The 15,488-nt window shown below is 33.1% G+C and overlaps 2 protein-coding genes across 2 annotated transcripts; both read right to left on the bottom strand.

The window, feature by feature from the left end:
• Nucleotides 1–94: 94 nt before the first annotated feature.
• Nucleotides 95–10,485, bottom strand: LOC124828035 (protein transport protein SEC31 homolog B-like). The gene is made up of 22 exons (XM_088098557.1): nt 9,886–10,485; nt 8,704–8,758; nt 8,464–8,586; nt 8,227–8,323; nt 8,102–8,138; nt 7,899–8,004; nt 7,759–7,816; nt 6,479–6,576; nt 6,228–6,347; nt 5,339–5,381; nt 5,097–5,221; nt 4,886–5,013; nt 4,228–4,780; nt 4,020–4,112; nt 3,218–3,403; nt 2,915–3,128; nt 2,160–2,257; nt 1,894–2,073; nt 1,168–1,290; nt 817–1,081; nt 425–663; nt 95–329 (listed from the first exon to the last, which is right to left on the bottom strand). The coding sequence occupies exons 1-22, from the start codon at nt 10,200–10,202 to the stop codon at nt 234–236; spliced, it is 3,354 nt and encodes a 1,117-aa protein (XP_087954683.1). The 5' UTR covers nt 10,203–10,485; the 3' UTR covers nt 95–233.
• Nucleotides 10,486–13,611: 3,126 nt separating this feature from the next.
• LOC124828034 (glyoxylase I 4) lies at nt 13,612–14,242 on the bottom strand. Its single transcript, XM_047301238.2, has 2 exons — nt 13,928–14,242; nt 13,612–13,851 (listed from the first exon to the last, which is right to left on the bottom strand). The coding sequence occupies exons 1-2, from the start codon at nt 14,240–14,242 to the stop codon at nt 13,612–13,614; spliced, it is 555 nt and encodes a 184-aa protein (XP_047157194.2).
• Between the last annotated feature and the right edge of the window lie 1,246 nt (nt 14,243–15,488).

Genomic DNA, 15,488 nt, shown 5'->3' with positions numbered 1-15,488 from the left:
TTTCTGATCATTTCCTGAAAACTATCTTCAGTAACAGCTTTTAATAACAGTCGATGTGAAAGCTGCAGACACAGCAAGAAATTGTAGAAGCACATAGAATCAAAACCCCTGCACCTGAAATCTAGTGATGGCAGTAGTCTGTGTACATAGATGAGAGGATAAGCAATCACTGCTGCAAGACGCTAATCACACGAAAATTTTCCAAAATCAGTAAAATGAAATCTGTAACTTTTTTAACTTAGTCTCACGCTCTGCCTTGTCTTGATCATCCGCTTGAGTGAACCTAACCAGGATTGGCATTCATCCCACTCGGTAGTAGTGAGAAGAACCTGCAACACGAGTAAAACAGATAGAATGTGAATACGATGCAAGCTCTTCAAATAGGCAAATACAATAATTTACATTTGCAAATTGCAACTGTTACCTGAATTTGTAAGGCTGTACCAAAATCACCATTGTCTAATGACTGACAAAGCTGAAGGAGCTTATCAGAAGCATTTTTGGAAATGTCTCCACTATTCAACTTGGCAAACAACCCACCAAGTCTCTTCGAGTTGTCTTCTATCTCCCGCTTCTTTGCTGGGTTTGCACGGGAACCTCCCAGGGCATCTGATGTCTCGTTGAAGAGTCTTGTCAATGTTGTGACAATAGGCATTTGATGCCCTGCCATAGTCAAAGCAAGCAAATAGTGCAACAAAGATGATGAGTGAAAAAGTAGAATATAAGATGTTTAGTGACCCAATTGTAAAATTAGCACAGGAAAGTTCAGGTTTAATTTAGTCAATGTCAAATTCCAGGATACCACAAAACAATTACCAGGTACTTTTGAAGTATCAGCAGTCTGCAGAGTTGGAGGTGGAGCGGGTGGAGCGGCAGCTGGTTGCACAGGTTGCACTTGAGGGGGACTGGGTGGTTGTATTGATCCCACCCCAGGTCTTTGGACACCACCAGAACTGGGGACTGGCATGAATCCCATTGGATTTGGTGTAGGGGCAGCAACTTGAGACAGGTTGTGGCCATGACCCAAGCCCACTTGTGATGTAGCAGAGGGTGTAGGCTGGTAAGGTGGATTGGTGGTTGTCTGAAATAGACAAAATATCGGCTTAATCCTCAGGTAGCCTCAAGCACTTGATAATATCAAAATTGAAATTAAAAAGGTTGACTGACATTATACAACTGAGAACCCAATGTTGGCTGCTGATACTGCTCCACATTTCTAAGCACGGGAGGAGTTTGAGGATCAAAAGTTCTCAAAGGAGGTGGTGCAACAACAGTACTTGAGAAATTCAGCTACAACAAATATTTAGATTTAAGAAAGCAACAAGGGAAAAAGTACAAATAAAAAACAATTTGAATTTTTGATGGAATATAACATTGAATCTTATTAGAATTTGCAACTAAAACACGGTAAACCAAAATCCAAGATTATACAAGGGTGACAGAGCATGAATTTCCCTCATTGCACCATCTACTGGTAACAAAACTAAATAAGAATGTTCCAAACCCAAATATTAACGACCATGTATCATAGCCAAAGTTTAAATTTCAAACATTCTTCTGGCATATCAAGGAAATGGTTGCATTGCCACCACTTGAATTTGAAATTACATTCCGAAGCAACTTTTCTACTCAAGAATCAACCATTTGGAGTCAAAACTCACTTAAGAGCATGTTCAGCTCAACTAATTTAAAAGTGAAAATGATGTCTCTAAAAGAGCTTTAAAGAAAGTATCTATTCCCCCCCCCCCCCCCCCAAAAAAAAAACCCTATATATTGTCCATATATTTGGATTCAAAATCAAGTTTTCACTAAGCTTTATTCTATTATAAACATTATCCACACACACTACAACAACAGCTCTCTTTTGAGAAGTTACATGATATGATACCATACCTGGGGAGTTTGTGCAACTTGGGTGGTCTGCGGTGGAACAAACAAATTAGGCTGTTGAGGTTGCTGGGGTGGAGTAGGAGCACCATAACCTCTTCCGTATCTAGGATCAAACGGCTGTTGATAGCTATCAGGATATTGAATTCCAGAAACACCATGCTGCACTTGAGTGGGTACTGACTCCTAGATGATGAAACACATGGAATAATTTCAAATCATAGAAAGAGAGTACTTATTGCATCAAAAAAATGCCAAAGAACAAAAATTACCTGATAGTAATTTCTATTATAATTGGAATTATCGGCACCGTAATAGGACCCACCATGTGCTTGAGTATTTTCAAAAGCAGCGGTTTTGAACTCTTTCTCTGCAAGCAATTAACCATTTGAAAAGGAAACAAAAAGTGAAGAAAAGACATGTATACAGAAAGCTTCAACATTGGACAAAAATAGAAAAACAAGAAGCTGAATTTTGTACATAGGTCTCTTCAATCAAGAATCCTTTACAAAAAAAAAAAGAGTATTGTGTTCGGCCTTACGATTAACATTGATTTAACTGAAATGCAGCTCTAGATACCATATGTGATTTGACAGTGACTAGTTTTTAAAGTAGAATAATGATAGAAATGGCATTTACAAAAAAGGAACCATAGGTAAAACCATTGAGTTTATAAACAATTAAACACTCCAATATTCATTAAGAAAGTTCAAAGAGTGGCAGTTAAGCAACCACTAGATGGATCGAGTCTTCCTAAAACAAGAAATACTTTTTCTACCACGAACTCCTCTTTCAGTTGCTAGCAATATCTCCTCCCTCCCCCCCCAAACCCTCTTTTTCTCCAAAAACACAGCAAAATTTGGTTGGAAGTACAAAATCACATCATACTATAATAGCAACACACAAATATTCTATACCAAGTTTATTCATAACATTATAATGATATCACTGTTCTAATAAAAAACTCAGCATGCAAAATGTCACTAGCTAACAATCAGCATCCCATTGTGTCCAATTAACTTTTTACCAGGTTCTGTAGAAAGTGCAATTCGATCTTTCAAAATCGTAAGTTCAGGCGACAGTTCTTCAGAACCCAAAAGTTTTAAATACTCCATTGCTGTAGTCAATAGCCCTTGACTAGCTAAAATTTCAGCATATTTCTCAACAAGCTTGCACAGAGAAGCACTAAACCGCTTCTGCCCAGTTGCCAAGGCAAGGACAATAGTCTTTTCCATTAAATCCTAACAATATATAATTATGTCAATTTACAAGTTTTAATAATGCTAAGTGGCAATTTTGCAACCGTGAAAACAAAAAGTATTGACCTTACCTGAAGAAGGTCAACATAAGATTTCCCCTCGTACTCATTAGATAGGCTCCTTGACCAAATTTCAACAGTTTTATCAATATTCCCAGCACATATATAACACAGGGTTGCAGCTAATGTATTGCCAGCCCCCATGAGCTTCGATGCAAGTGTGTCACAAAGCATGGTCCATTCATCTCTCTGAGCAAACTGTTAATATTTGATAACATGAATAATGAGTGCAATACAAAATAACCTCAATCATGAAAATTAATGGCTAATATGGCGTTTTTCTAATTTGTACCATAAGAGAAATTTTGGACTCAACTTGATCCAGTAAAACATATACTGCTAGTAACAACAATACAAACACATGTAGTTAAAAGACAAATTGAGAAAGGGAACTGAAGCAGGCTTTCAAGATTCAGTAATTCTAGAGATGGCAAAATCTTAACAAGAAATAATAAAGTATCAAAGAAAACCAGGGTACATTAAGAAAGAAGAGCAAGTGACGGTGAAAAGCTGGTAAAACTTCATTAGGTAACTCTGACTTCTTTTATCATGTTAAAATAACAGGAATCTTAGAAGAGAATAATGTTGGCATTATTTGCTATTCATTGAAAATCACAAACTTTGGTAGGTCCCACCAATTATCATGTTATGAGTTTCTATTCTCTCTGCTAATCCAGAAGTAGGGCTTACTAAATTTTGCGATTTCCAATCAATAGAAAAGAGTGGTTGCTAGAACTCCTCACACTAGAACGATTTCAGCACTTCAAATTCCAACCAAAAAAATTGACTAGCAGCAAGGACCAATAAGACTTACACTACAAAGAAGAGCAAGGGTTTCCTTCCAGAATTTCAGGGGCCTAGTGTTCACTAAGCTCAACAGATCATTGCTCACCATTGCTGATACAATCTGAAAATGACAATAACACACAAATACACAAGATTAGTAAAAACCAAAATATCAGGTAGGTATTTGATAGAAATTGTTAGATAATGACAGTTTATATAATGCCATCATTAGCTACCTTCAAGTATGGTGATCGGACCATTTTAAGGTACTGATCACGTGTACTTTCCCACAAGGAAGCATTCCCAACATGAGCAATAACTAATGCATCTGCCCATTTATTTGCAGAAATGCATTGCATAACTGCCCCCTTGTAATCCCCAACAACTAAAGCATGCTGAACACTGTCATCAAATGAAGGGTCACTGCTTTCTTCCATTTCTGCATCATCTTGAATTTTCTCGGAACCATTGGCATTTTCAGCAACAACAAAAGTGCCAGCAGATGTAGATAAAGGGGTATCAGCTTTTGGACTAGGAAGGTTGTTAAAGAAATCCTCTCCATTATCAGCAGAGAAATTAACTGATTCATTAGTAGCCACATGTCCAGCATTGTCAACAGTTGTATCCTCCAGTCCAAGTGCATTTACTTCTTGGGAAAGATCATCGTTAACTTCTTTTGCTTCACTAGGTACATTGAAGCCAAGATGTGAGAGGAGTTTTGTCCGTGCGGTCCCATCATCTTCAAACATAACTTTTAAAAAGCCCCATGTTTCTCTTTCCTCCTCAGATCTATAACAACATAAAAAAATTATCAGCATTGTTCAGAAAGTCAAAAGGTTAGACATCAAAAAGAAAGATCACGAGACAATATTGCACTGAGTATATGGAACTCACTCTGATTCCAGTGACTTTTTATCACATAAAACCCTCAACAAAGACCTTTCACCATTCTGTATGGCAGCTTCAAATTCAGAAGACCGACTCACTAGACCATTTTCAGTGACCAAATTATGCACATAAACCTAGAAAATCAGTTGTAGAATGAATTCAGCAAAAAGTTTTAAGAATTTGCTAAATAAATACGATTACAGCACTAAAACCTTACCTCCGAAGCACCAGCACCAGGAGAACCTGTGGAAGATGCCCTGGGATGAAAAGACACAAGTTTGCCTCCAAAACCAAAAGACACGCCAGCAGGACGCTTGTACCATTTTGGTGCTCTCAGTGGTACTGCACAGAAAGGAAATATCCGTAGAAGATTTTTTAGTATGTCACGTACAGTTGATATATAAAAAATTATAATAGCTAGTATGAATAATTTCATACAAGTAAAGAAAAAAGTATCACCTGCACTAAAATCATTTTCCCCAGCACCACTTTGACGGCAACCCTGCATATAATTACAAATATTACAGATCTAAAGTAAGAGAATCTGAAATGCAAATTATTGCTATACCAAAAGGAAACTAAAAATAGGAAAAACAAATTTAAAATTGCTTACATTTTTAAACTGTATTTCTTGTCTAACTTGACTTAAAAAGGAAAAATTAAACATAAGTCTAATTCCGTGAAAAACACGGTAATGAATAACCCAATTAAACCAAGTCTAAGCAAAACAGGTTTTGACAAAAGGTCCAATTCAATGTCAAAAATTGATTATAGGCAAATACTCACCTGCTTGAAGAGTGATTTAATGAAAATAAGATCATGGGGAAAAGATACATGAAAAAAAAAGCATTTTCCACAATGCAGTCTATAATTGACAATCAGGGTCATGTCTATGAATTCAACAAAAAAAAATACTTATTGTTACAACATGATTGGTGTGATAAAGAATGAGACGGAGAATAATGAGGAACAATGTGATCATTATATTATATCCAATTATGTAAACTTTGTATTTGTAGAGAATAAAATATTAATTCGTAAACCATATAAATACTTGTACATGTTGTAGAGTAAAATATTAATTCATCATACAATTTATACCACTACTTCTTCATGCTGACACTATAACAATTATCTACTGTATTTATGACCAATATAAATATAGTGAATAAAATTTAGCCACAACTAATCTAAGATTTCCTTATCCATGTCACTTTCTTGTATCAGTCCAATTCACCTACACTCCAAATGAATTTTTACAACTTTAAAGCAGACTTCCACATACTTGCCAAACAAAATCAGGTGAAAATTCACCAAAACAAAAATAAACCACCAAAATTACTTGTACCTTAATATTATATATACCAATTTTTCCATCAAAGGAAGATGCTGATATTACTCCAGGTATCTTAGGATACCAATGCACATCAAAATTCCAGTTGGTCCCAGCTGGCAATTCGTAGGCTATCTGTAGCCCCACCCCACCCAAACAAACCATCATCAATGAGCAAAAGTTCTATAAATGTAAAGGTCAATGTAATAAAAGTTCTGGAATTCATCAAACAGAATATGAGATGGGTAAAAAAGACCAAACACCACCTCTCCAGAAATCATGTCCCAGCATATAGTTCGGCTATCTTTACCACAGGTAAGCAAATAAGAGCTATCATTGGGACACCACGACATTGCAATCACACCTAATATGGGAAATTCAGGCAACAAAACCAAATCAGATAGACTAAAAAACAGTGAAAGAGACTATAGCTTCAAAATAAAACTACGAGTACTATAAATCACAAATCACAACCTCACGCTATCATCCATCTGCTCAAAAATTCAACAAGAATCATGACAATCTTACAATACATTATACTTAGTTCAAAAGCAAGAGCCATAAAACACAGATTTAACAAAGGAAGAGCACAGCAGAGATAACAAAATATACAAGTAAAAAGAAAATTATCACCAAATCATACAAGATGCCTACCAGGGTGTAGCTCAATTGCCAAAATGAAAGGAAAGCGGACTACCATCTAGTTTTTGGAGGGATTTGATAAGTATATACTTATTATACCTTGATTTTTAAGTAAATTGCCCAATTCAGGCACCTTTTGGCAACACTGGCTCTATACTGTGCACTATATAATATAATAAAATCAACCATACAAATGTACATGAATGGATACCAGTCCAAGCACATTAGTGAAGTGCTTTTGCAGTGTTTCCAAACAAGGAATATAAAAGGCATAATAGAAGTAAGGAAACTTCTAAATAGACATCATATTCATATCTAACGTGTATCAGTATGACACTTCAAGGACATTTCCTACTCACATCTTGGAATTTTTCCACTTTGATTTGTGAGAACTTTCATTTTTACACGAATAAAAGTAGAAATATTATATAATTGAACAAACAGTATTCTATTCACTCATGAAAAGAAATATTAGTTCTCTTCCAATTTAAGCTTGTTCTTTTTAACTAATACTAATATTATTTCCATATATTATACCATAACCAAGTCATGTCGTTTCCCAAAGTTTCTAAATTGACATTATGTCAAAGTTGTGCCCATATGGTATCCATGTCACCAGCTATATTGAAGCTTCCTAGCACCATGTCACCCCCCAATTCCCCCTCCTCTTTCTGAATAATTCATAGAAATTTAGAAAAATAAGAGAACATGAAAATCTACCCAAAAGTCCAATTATCTACCCAGGCCGGCTCCACAGCTAACAGTACTTGCTCACATGCTTTGGTCTTTTAACTAAAAGATAACTGATGGAGGGAATTAAGAAAAATAAAGTTCACCAACATACAAAAGGAGCATTGACAAAGATCACCACAAGAATTATACACAAAATAGCAGGTTCCATTACCTCTAGTGTGTCCCGAAAACTCCTTTATTGGTGAAATTATATTCCTCATATCCCAAAGCTGGATCAACATGCTCATATAAGGTCAATGCATACAATCCTTGAAATAAGAAGACAAATAATTTGCAGTAACTATAACATACCCTCAAAGAAGGAGAACCGTCTTCATCTGATGCGACAACAAGTTGTGTGGCAACATCAGGATTCCACTGCAAAACAGAGCATCTCCTTCTGACCGAATCTGCAAAGCTGTCAGATTACAAATGATACATAAGGTTATAATTTTTGGATATAGAATACCAAACTTCTTCCTAAAAGAAAGGCAGAAGATGAGCAACCAGGTTACCTTATCACTGGCTTTTGCTTCTTCAGGTCCCAGACCACTAGAAAAATAGAACCAAAATATATATAATTTCCACCAAACATAAATTCAGAACAGAATATAAAGAGTAGATTAAATTCGTGCATCACCTGTGGTCCCATTATATGAAGTAGATGCTAATATGTGCTGGACTTTACTGTTCCAAGATAAGAATGAAATTTCTCCCTGGGAAGCAGAGCCAGTACTCTGCACCATTATCATATACACTAAATGTGTGAAAATTATTAAATTAAAAAGACAAATATCTGAAGATTACAGCCTATTAATCCATCAAAACAGGGGCAAATGTATGTAACATGCACACTCTCAAGGGAAAAATCTCCGACCTTTAGTGGTGGAAAATGTGTAGGCTCTGAAGGATTGACCAAATCCCATATGCAAATTTCACCATCCTCAGCACCAGATGCGAGAAGATTTGGTGCAATGACATTAAATTCAAGACCACGAACCTGAAACATAAAAATATTCAGTATAGGATTTTAAATTAAGTGAACAATACACATGGTCAAGAACATTGAAAATTTAAAACTTATCAGGTTGGCTTATAAAAGTAAAGCAGAACTTACTGGTCCTTTATGTCTTACAAGGTGTCCAACAAGAGAACTTTGATTTGACTCCGAGCTGAGAAAAGATGCCAAAATAAATAAACTCATTGGATGAACAGAGTAAAAATAGTAGACGAAACTAAAATCATAACTTCATTGAATTAAGCGATGAACCAAAATATTCAAAATTGAAAAATGATTTATCAGTTATGCACAGTTTGTTTGCTCCAACAGAAATTATTGCCTTTCTCTATTTTCGTGACAACCACTCTATAATGTTAAAATTTGAAGAGAACTAGATTTTGAGCTGGCATAGCTTGGATCTAGGTGATTGCCAAACACTTCCATCAACAGACAACGCATCCATCTATGATTGCTCAGCTTAAAAAATTTGAAAGGCAAAGATGACTTAAAATTGAGGGAAAGACGTTCACATTGCATTTACATGAAAATATTTGAGTAATTCTGCACAAAGGATGTAAAATTCAGGAATCAATCATCAGAATTAGTATACTTTTAGGAAACCTTCATCTCCTATTCTTCCACAATTTTCTTACACAGAGAAACCACTACATCACACTCGCTAGGAGAGTGAAGGAACATAAACACAAAGTTCCACAATTCTAACACTTTCAAAATATAATGAACAGCATTAAAAGAACTAAGCTATGTATTAACAAAAGGGTTGGTCATCTCTTTCCACCTGATGCATTTGATGCTTTGGGAAGATACCTTACCTCCCTGCTTCTTCGGTATGATCTTCCGGCTGAAATCTTTATTCTTTCTTCATTAAGTAGAAGAAAAAAGGGGATGCAAACAGTACGCGATATAATGTATTCTTAAATTACTATTCTAACTCAATAATGCTAAAGCAGCAAATGAAAATGGCCACTGTACTATACCAAAAAGTATAATTATAATAATTATTATTATTATTATATTTATTATTATTCATAATGAGAAAACAGCAATTCGATTTTGAATGTTAATTTTAATTGCATCAAAAATTGTATCATCCAATAAAAAAATTCCAGAGCTTCATCCCCTAATCTTGGATGTTGAATTGTTGCTCCAATTCATGCATTTCAAAAACTACTCAACCAGTGATACCAGGCCATCTAACCCTAGAAACTCTAATCTCCACAGACACATATCATGTCCAATTTCAAAACAAAAGCAACACGTGAGAGAAAGGTCCATTACCGGATCAGAGTGAGAGGATTCCAGATGTCAATGTTGCCATCCACCAACCCACCAGCGACGAGGCCGAGACCGAATCCTTCGGAGCCAGAACCGTTCTTCCCCCACGTGAGACGGTTGAAGCGGTCGGAGCTCGGGCACTCGGCGACGACAGGCAGTTCCGAATCGTCCGACTGAAAATCGAGCTTGAATATCTCTAGATTTGCGGACGAGCTAAATGACAGATCAACGGCGCCAGCCATGGTCCCGGCAGCAAGGTACGGCGCGTCGGGCGCCAGCGCTACCGACGCCGATCGATTCACCCCTTTTATGCACGCCATTCGATCTCCGAAAACCTAATTGCAGCGAAAACACGAAATTGAAATCACGAATCAGAAATTTCAGAGGTCGGGCGGAGAGCGGAAATAGATCTAGGAATTGTGAGTGTTTGGATCTGATCTATGGAATGCGAGAGTGAGAAGAACCACTCTCTCTCTCTCTCTTTCTCTCCCCGTTGTGCTTGTTCCACCCTTTTTCTTCTCTCACCGTGTTTTCTACAAATTATTTTGCGTTGTCAAAACTGTTGTTTCAAGTTTATAGATACACTCGCTGTGACACACTTTGGGCTTTGAAGGGTGGTCTTGTCTCTAACGTACAACCGTTTAATCCAGGTCTTGGAATGGTGTAGTAGTACACGCCGCACTGGATTATAATTTCCTACAAGGTGCAACACGAATCTGTGGCACCGCCAATTAGGGATTGACACGTATGGTATTTGTGTGCATTTAGCCTCTCATATGAAACTATTTGAGATTGAAATTCTCTAATCCACTTTCATCTCATATAATTACTTAATCTTAATTAAATCTATCTTCTCTAAATTAAAAAAAATTATTTTATGTAAACCTAAAAATATTATTTTTATACATTAATTAAAAAACTTGATAACAAATATCCTTGACCTAAAGTTATGTAAGAACATAAATAATCTTATTTATTTATATACTCAATTGAAATTATCTATATTTAGAATTTTATTACTTAAATTGTATAAATTTGAATTTGAATTTTTTGTTTTAAAATTTTGGATAAGCTGTACATCGGTATTTTCTTATGACAAATAATTTGTATAAGTTTCTGATGGTTAGGTTATGTTTGTGAGTTTTGTTTTGTTATAAATTACTTTCAAATTAAAGATAAAAAAATAAAGAATTTAGTTTTATTTAAAATTTTAACAATACACTAAGTTATTTATTTGGTGAAGTGATTTAAATCATTTAAAACTAACTACGTCACTGAAAAAAATTATATAAAAATAATTAGTCATTGCATTTATATGAAATAAATTTAACATGCATATATTTAATGTGATGATGACATAAATACATAAGGTGTTAATATTATATATATATATATATATATATATATATATATATATATATATATATATATATTTGGTTAATTCTTTTTAACACCAACAAATTTATAATTTTTTATTATTTTTTAAAAAAGAGTCATTCATATCTATGTTATTTTAGTCCAAACTACAATACATAATTCTAAAAGATTAATGTGTGTTTTTTTAAAATGAATTTGAGATGGAGCAAGTGAATGGAATTAGTAAAGTTTTTTGTATTTTTTAAGGGGTGTATAGATTAAATTGAATGGATTTGAATGTGGAATTTTAAAAATTTTATGATAATTTTGACTGATGTAATTGATAAAAAATAAAGTTGTAATAAATTAAGATGTTAGTTTATTATTTTACCTTTATAGTTGAAATTAATATGTTATTATTATTTAATATTGTTCTTATTTAATAATGATGTTATTATTACTATTGTTTGCTTTTATTGTTATTATTTCTCCTTCACAAACAACAATTTTTACTTAATGGATTCCCTCAATTCCAAAAATGATTACTTACCCCCATTGATTCACAACTTCACAACATATAATAGTATTATTCGAACACCTCATTCTTTGAATGTTGCAGTCTTAGGTATATATTGTCAATACATAACGAAGCATTAAATATCAAGAAAAAGTAAAAATTAATTTAATGCAAGATTTTTCTCTTCAAATTCACTTAACTAAGAGGATGAAAATTTGGATATTTTCCTCAAATCTATCTTAACTATTTTCTTAATTGTAAAATTATCCACAGAATAAATAAAACTATTTATATTAATAATAAAATTCTAAATTTTGTTTTTTATGATTTTTTAATTTTATAAGTAATAATATTTTTTAAATAAAAAAAATTTCTTTGTCGTTTTCGATTTTTAAATAATTATTTTTATGAAATTTAAATATTTTGAAATTAAAATAATTCTTTAACTATTTTACCATTTTAAATACTGTTTTCATAAAATTAATTATTTTTAAATAAAATTAATTGCTTGCCATAAAAAAGATGCATCCTTACCAATCGCATTCAATAAAATATTTGTTTTTAATTTTAACGTCTCAGTTAAATATACAAAATTTAAGATAAATGTACTTTTAAAAAATTAATAAATATAATTAATGATTAAGATATTCATTAAGTTAAAAGCAATAATTTAAAGACTTTTTCATTGACATTTTTGAGCCCTCCCTGCGATTTAATATCTATCGTTTGAGATTTAACCAAATATTTAACACATATAATTCGAAACATTTAACAAATAAAGAATAAATATAAAAAAGGGGGGAAATTCACAATAAATATATATATATATATATATATATATAATATATATATATACACATATATATATTGTGTTTTTTTATGAATTAGAAAATGAAACAAAAACTCAAAACCTAGACTCGCCCAAATAATGTGCACGAAGCTCACACAATTGGCAGAAAAAAAAAGCACTGTTACTTTTAAGTTTAACGTTGAGCTTGGAAAAAAAAAACATAAATTTGAATATATTTAAATATATTAATTTTGAATTGATGTTATTTTAACTTGTTTCGTATATTTAATGTTTTTCTATATAATATAATTTAAATTTGTTACTTTTTTATAATGTATATCAATTTAGTAATGATAGACTCGTGTAAGGGTAGAGTAAGCTTAAACGGAGTCAAATTGGTCTAATTTTATAGAGTTAAGTTAATTCAGATCAATATCAAGTCAAGCTGATCCATGCTTAGGTCAGAATCAATCATATTTAACTAAGTTGAACAAGTTTTACAATAAGTCAAATTCAGTTATATTTAAGTTGTGTAGGTTTAAGTCAAAAACAGTAGATCAAATTTTGTGACATTAAATCAAAATTATATGAAGCTAAATTGAATTAATTCCACATTAAATCCAACGAAATTTACTTAAATTTAATTTAATCCAAACTACAAATACTAAACTATAAATTAAAAAATTATAAATAATTTCAAATTTTCACTTTCACAATGATATTTGAATCCTTTAATTTCAATTATTCACACACACGTGTATATATATATAATATAATGTATAATATGTGTGTATGTAGGATTAACTTGCGATCATGAAATTCATTTAGCATGTTTACGTTCGTCATTAGACTTCTCATATATAGGTTTATAGCTTTCGCAAACTATCTATATTATTCTTTCATTAAAGATATAAATGTAAGAAATATTTCCTAAACTTGAGAATAGATTTATATAGCAGAAGTTAGCAGAAGTTAAAACTTAAGATTAGTTGTGTACGAGACTGATAAACTCAGCATGAAAGCTAACGAAGCAAGATGAAGAAGCATTTGAAAAAGCAAAGTTTGACTATGTCTGATTTGTCTCCATGGGTGGCGTGTGGCGATCCATCGGGATCTTGATCTTGCTGAGTGACTCAACAGGTACGAGTTTCAGATTCTCGCAGTTGCATATCTCTACCATGAATCCATCTGGGTCGTTGAAGAATATTTGGTCCATTTTCGTTCCATCTTCTTCCTCCAGACTCCTTTTCATGAACTTCACATTCATCTCCTTCAACTTCTTCTCCATTGCTTCCAGATCTTCACACTAACAAAACAAGTAACCCCAGATTCATAAAAGATCAAAGTCATAGTTTTTCCAATAGCTAGCACTTAATCTATACCTGAAAAGATATATGGTTGTCCTGGGGATCTAAGTGCTGAGCATCGGAAGGCAATCTCTGATCTTCTTCTTTGGACTGCACCAAGTGGATACCGACTCCATAGTTGAACAACCATGCACCCTCGAAGTCCAAAGCTTGGGGTCTCTCGGTCTGAACAAATCCCAGCACCTTTGTGTAGAAATCTATGGATTCCTTCACATTTCTACACAGCCTTGAAACGTGGTTCAGAGCCATCAATGGAGGTCGGTTCTCATTTCTTGAATCCTCTGCCTTTCCATCAATCTTTTTCTCTTGCTGTTGTTGCATTTCATTCATGGTGAAAACTTTCAGCTCCAATTCTCAGAAACGGTACATAAAAAACAAAGGAAATCAATAAAAAACTGGTTTTTACGAAGCGGTGACAGCGTTTCTTCCTCATCTGGTCGTTGCATTGGACTGCAAACAATGCGGTGCGGTGCGGTGTTCACTTACCTGCTACTTTCTCAGCCTCTTTTCTTCTATATATTGATATCAGATATTTAGTATCAGAAACTTATGATACATTAAAATATGATTAAATATATGATTAAATGTTACTGAAAAATTATTGATTGTATTTATAAGATTAGTATAAAATATAAATATGTATTTTTATTCTATAATATTAAATATAACTTAAATAATAACTTAAATAAACACAGGTTTATTTTATAATAAAAAGTTTAAAAGACAACCGTGTTTTTTAATATATTTATTGAAAACGAGGTAATAATGTTTTTATTTATCGTATAGTTGTTTAACTTTAACTTTATACGTACAAAACACATTTTAGAAATTTTTGATTATTTACTTGCATAACTGTTGTTAATAAAGTTAGAATAACAAATACATTAACAATAAAAAAATGTTAAAAAGGAACTACACATAATAGTATTTAAATTTATCAATATTATATACATTTTTTAAAATAGACAATACAGGAAAAAAGTAATAATTCAACCAACCAAGTATTTTCAGTACTGTTAAGAAAAAAAAATACGGATATGTGAGTATAATTTATGTAATAACTATTTTAAAAGTTATATCTATATAATTTTTGGAAAATGTTATTTGGACAACAAAAGTTTGACACAATTTTGACAACGGCGACGTGGCAGCTGTGCATTGGCTCAGTGAATTGAAAACAAACCAGAGCACAGCTGCCACGTCGCCGTTGTCAAAATTGTGTCAAACTTTTGTTGTCAAAATAACATTTTCCATAATTTTTTACATAGAAAAATGTATAAATATAAAATTCAAAAACGTCGTTCTCCCTCACACACATATATCAACACATTATATATTTGATTATTGAATTTTCATCTATACTAAACTTATTTTAAAAATAATTTTTTCCTCACACTGTAGCAGATGCATGAGAATAAGAAATTTAGAAATGAATATACTGGATCTTTCATGGTGAAGTGAATCGTGAAGGAATGAATGCTGGATAAGGATCTGTACCTGCACAAGAGGAGAAGGCCCACAAGAAAAGGCCCACACTTTTTGAAGTCTCATTTCTATATATAGTTTAAAAATAAAA

This window comes from Vigna umbellata, chromosome 9, assembly GCF_029865625.1.
Source record: "Vigna umbellata cultivar VRB3 chromosome 9, Vumbellata_1.0, whole genome shotgun sequence".
Taxonomy (NCBI): domain Eukaryota; kingdom Viridiplantae; phylum Streptophyta; class Magnoliopsida; order Fabales; family Fabaceae; genus Vigna; species Vigna umbellata.
This window is presented reverse-complemented; position numbering and strand designations above follow the sequence as displayed.

Coding starts and splice junctions, on each gene's coding strand:
- LOC124828035 (XM_088098557.1), bottom strand. CDS start 10,202: ATGGCGTGCATAAAAGGGGTGAATCGATCGGCGTCGGTAGCGCTGGCG. Junction 8,759..9,885: donor AATCCTCTCACTCTGATCCG/GTAATGGACCTT, acceptor ATCTTTTCTCAG/CTCGGAGTCAAATCAAAGTT. Junction 1,082..1,167: donor TGGGTTCTCAGTTGTATAAT/GTCAGTCAACCT, acceptor TGTCTATTTCAG/ACAACCACCAATCCACCTTA.
- LOC124828034 (XM_047301238.2), bottom strand. CDS start 14,242: ATGAATGAAATGCAACAACAGCAAGAGAAAAAGATTGATGGAAAGGCA. Junction 13,852..13,927: donor ACAACCATATATCTTTTCAG/GTATAGATTAAG, acceptor TTGTTTTGTTAG/TGTGAAGATCTGGAAGCAAT.